The sequence below is a fragment of the Aricia agestis genome, chromosome 16 (genome assembly GCF_905147365.1).
Source record: "Aricia agestis chromosome 16, ilAriAges1.1, whole genome shotgun sequence".
Classification (NCBI taxonomy): Eukaryota; Metazoa; Arthropoda; class Insecta; order Lepidoptera; family Lycaenidae; genus Aricia; species Aricia agestis.
Genome location: NC_056421.1, coordinates 11,279,061 through 11,283,434, shown reverse-complemented (window position 1 = coordinate 11,283,434; position 4,374 = coordinate 11,279,061). Strand labels below are relative to the sequence as shown.

The window sequence follows — 4,374 nt, the reverse complement described above, 5'->3', positions numbered from 1 at the left end:
CTCGCACCATTGCCAAATGAGACGAGATAAGTTATTCAAGTGAGGGAATTGTATTCCACCCATTCGATTCACATAGCTTATGGCGGTTGTGTTATCGATACGAAGCAATATAGCACAGTTAGACTCTGAATTAATAAAACTTTTTAAACCGAGAAAAACAGCCAGCAATTCTAAATAGTTTATATGATTTTCGCGTTCTGAAGTGGACCACATACCGTTAGCTCGTCGGTCGTTACACACTGCGCCCCAACCCGTACTCGATGCGTCAGTGTATATCTCGAATTTATAATGTGAGTGTCGCATATGATTGAAAGTTAAGAATATGTTCTCGGTCCACCAGGTTAAATCTTTTAACAATTCCGGAGGAAGTGTGATTCTGACATCATAATTATCATTGTATCTATTTAGCATTAACATTTTGAATCGCTCTAAAATCTTCGTGTACACCCAGCCGTATTTTGCGGCGGGACACGACGATATTAAAACACCTATCAGTTGAGCTAGCTCACGAATAGTACACCGCGGCAAATTCGAGAATTTTCGAACCAACTGTGCTATATTCTTTCGTTTATCGATAGGTAACGATAAAGTCAAATCCTGTGTATGAAATATGAAACCTAAATATTTACAGTTCTGTTGTGGATTTAACACACTCTTATCCCCATTAATAATAAAACCTAAACATTTTAGTAATGATAATGTCTCATTTATGGTGTTAACGCACTCAGCATAATTATCCTATACATAAAATATCGTCCAAGAACCCCACTAGTCTATGACCACGGTGTCTTAAGTAAGATAGTACCTCCTTTATAATTTTTGTAAAGACTCTTGGCGCATCTGATAGTCCGTACGGCATGGCTCTAAATTCATAAGTAATTTTCTGCCCTAAAGGCGATTCAAACTCGAAACGTAGGTACTTACGGTCTACTGAATTAATGGGAACCAATAAGTAGGCCTCCTTCAAATCTATGGTAGCTAGAAATCCATTCTTAGGTATCAGCTTTAAAGCCGTACGATAATCTTCCATCTTAAAGTGTAATTTTGAAATAAACTTATTAAGTGGTTTTAAATTTAAAATAAAACGTTTTCCGCCGCTTTTTTTCGGGGCAAGGAAAATCTTTGAAATAAACTGACCTTCACTGGGGGTACATGGAGATATAGCCTTAAGATCTAACAACTTATTTACAGCTAAAAACATTTCTTGTTTATCTGTAAGTGATAAATTATTTTTAGGCACAATACTCTGCTGGACATTTTTAAAGAACGGGATTGAATATCCCGTTTTTATCCATTCAAGTATGGTAGAATTATTTGTGATATTGAGCCAACAATTATAAAAATAGCATAAACGGCCTGCATGTACCTGTATTACTGCTGCTGTGTTGCACGGGGCTTGTTCGCCTGAATCTTCTTCGAGTTCGAAGAAGGATGAATGTACCGGCGTGGCGCTGGCGCTGACGGTGCCGGCCGACGGTTCCCTCCCCGCCCCCCCCTGTTCGACGGGTAACGAGGAGGGGCTCGCCAGTTTCCCTGGTGGAAAGCCCGATGGGTACCCGCCTGTTGGGATGTACCCGCTGTCGGTTTTTGTGGGGCCACTCTCTTGATTTGAAGGCCCTGCTTCTCGATGGCCTTTGCGGCCTTTATCCTTTCCGAGAGTTTTTCTCCGAACAAAGTCTCATCTCTTTCGGCGTCACTTATTACATTAAGACACGTCTTATCGAGGCTGGGTATTATGAGCTTAATGCGACTCTGGGTAAATTGGTAGTGGAGGTCGGTCAACAAACGGCATCCGTTGCTGAGTTGTCTCAGAGCCTCGATCTTGTTTTCCCCTAGGAGGAGGAGGTCCATGGCTCGGTTGGTAGCTGTGATGCCCGCGCCGAGCTGTTGTTGTTGCACGTACAAAGTACTCTTGTCTCTGTTCCGCACCATATCGGGAATGGCGGCCGATATTTCCGCATTTATCTTTGGCGCCTGCAATAATCGACAGTTATCAGGAATAATGTACTGCTTTAATAGAATTTCTTTGGGTTCCTTAGATAAACCCCTTTTTAAAATTGGCAGCCATAATTTTGCTTGACTATCTAAAATTTTTGGGCCATAATCCGGCGAATCTGACGAGGTTTCGCCTAACGCCAGTAGTAGCTCCGGATCTAGATCCGGGTCTGTCGGTACCGGAGGGTCGACGTCGTCCACCGGCGCTTGTGGGTCTGAGTCTGGGACAGCTTCGGGTCCATTCGTGACCAAATCGGCGTGAATATTGTTCACATCTGTGTATATTTCTTCTGTTGTCTGGTCTTGATGACCTAAAACAGCAATTGAATAGCTTAATTGTTTGTAATAATCGATAATCTTGTCGATAAATGTTACTAAGAAATAAAAAAAAAATCGAGGGTAGTCACTTTCAAGTTACGTATTAAATTATTCTAAGTTTCGTTATACACTCGCGGTGTATCCCGATATCCCGACACTAGTATAAAATTGATATAAACATTGTAGTTATAACTCGCAGTTAATCAAGACAAACTGGACAAAATATAGTTCCTATAATAGACTATTTATATAACAAAGAGCGCGCGAGATGCGCGGTAGTTGGTAAAAAGCTACTCGTATCAAACATCGTCGTTGACTCGCAGCGTATAGAATTTATTTATTGGCTCGCGGTCAATCCGTACAAGCCAGTTTAATATAATAATTAATTATATTTAAATAAATAGTTCTATTTGTAGAACAAAAATCGCGCGAGATGCGCGGTAGTTGGTAAATTATTATCAAACATCGTCGAAGACTCGCAGTCTAATGTATATTTTATTGACTCGCGGTCAATCCATACATGCCGGTTAATTTAGTAATTAATTATAATTAAATAAATAATTGTAGTTATTAACTCGCAGTTAATCCCCACAAACCGGCCAACATAATATAATTCTATTTATAGAATGAAAATCGCGCGAGATGCGCGATAGTTAATAAATTATTATCAAACATCGTCGGAGACTCGCAGTCAACTCCGATGCGTATAAAATGTATTTATTGACTCACGGTCAATCCATACATGCCGGTTAATTAAAGATACTTACAATCTTGGGTCTCCTGTTCCTTGTCAGATGAACACACTCTCTTCCGTTGTTTGTTCTTTGACTGCAATCGTCTAATTTTCTCTTGGTAATGATCGATTTTTTCTTGAGCACTGCGTTTCGGCATGGTTAATAGGTAGACGTGTTCGCGTTGCCTCGCGCAAAAAAGGAATGAGCAGCGTTGGCGACCGAGTGGCCGTGCCGGCTGGTAAGTATTTGTTTTTTTTTTATCAAGTACCCACATATTGTTTCATGCTCTAAATACTGCGACGTTGCCTAGCGGCTGAAGGGACTACTACCTGGTTATATTATATCGAAGAATGAAGCGAAGAAATATAATACAGTATAGAACGATTACCTCCATATAATTTTTGCCCCCTTAAATATGACTTTAGCTAGTTGTGGTGGGTTTGATCGTTCCCGGAACTTTGCTCTAAGCAAAAAGTGGAGTACCATAAGTAAATCCCTTAGAGAGTGTACCATGAGTAAATCTCCACCTATTAGAAAAACCCTCTTAGCCCGGCCGATGACGAGTCATTGTAATGCGTCAAAGCATTGTATACATCCCTATGTAAAGAAAAGGTAACGAAAATAATTGTTTTATTAGTACTGAGGTATCTAGAAAATTCTCTTTGTAGTGTGTTTGGGAACCATTTTGACTCAGTTACTCTTCCATAGTAGTATTTCGATGATTTTATCATATTAACGCTCAATCGAGCGAACATCTCTATTCCAATTTCAAAATTACAAAGGAACTCTCAAAGTAAGTGCTCGTTCAATTTACAATCGCCCCAAAAGGTGGGTACTTGAGATTTTTCGGCGCGTAACGATTAAGAAAGGCTGCGCTTGATGGAATTTTAAAGATGGTAGATTAAACTTTTGTCTTTCATGTCAACATAAAATAATGACGAAAATCTTCCTTTTCAGAATCCCAAGAAACAGTGGCACTCTCTGAATGCCGCAAAATTAAAACAGCAGGAGCATCTAGGCATACAGGGGCATACGCTAGGTAGAAAGAGATGGGGAATTTACTTAATAACTTAATTCAAGAGATGGCGAACTGTCACCAGCAGTATTACCGGGCCTCTACGACCTGCAAACCTTCAAGAAGAGAGCGTATTCAGTCTTAAAAGTCCGGCAACGCACCTGCAGCTCTTCTGATGTCGCGAGTGTCCATGGGCGACGGTAGTTGCTTTCCATCAGGTGACCCGTTTGCCCCCTTATTTCATGAAAAATAATCTTTCCTACGCCACCCCGGCGGTGTATTCTATCCCCTACAAATTTTCGATCACATGTC

At 40.6% G+C, this 4,374-nt stretch overlaps 1 protein-coding gene across 1 annotated transcript; it reads right to left on the bottom strand.

The window, feature by feature from the left end:
• Positions 1-1,371: 1,371 nt before the first annotated feature.
• LOC121735045 lies at positions 1,372-3,204 on the bottom strand. The gene is made up of 2 exons (XM_042125711.1): positions 3,081-3,204; positions 1,372-2,306 (listed from the first exon to the last, which is right to left on the bottom strand). The coding sequence occupies exons 1-2, from the start codon at positions 3,202-3,204 to the stop codon at positions 1,372-1,374; spliced, it is 1,059 nt and encodes a 352-aa protein (XP_041981645.1).
• Between the last annotated feature and the right edge of the window lie 1,170 nt (positions 3,205-4,374).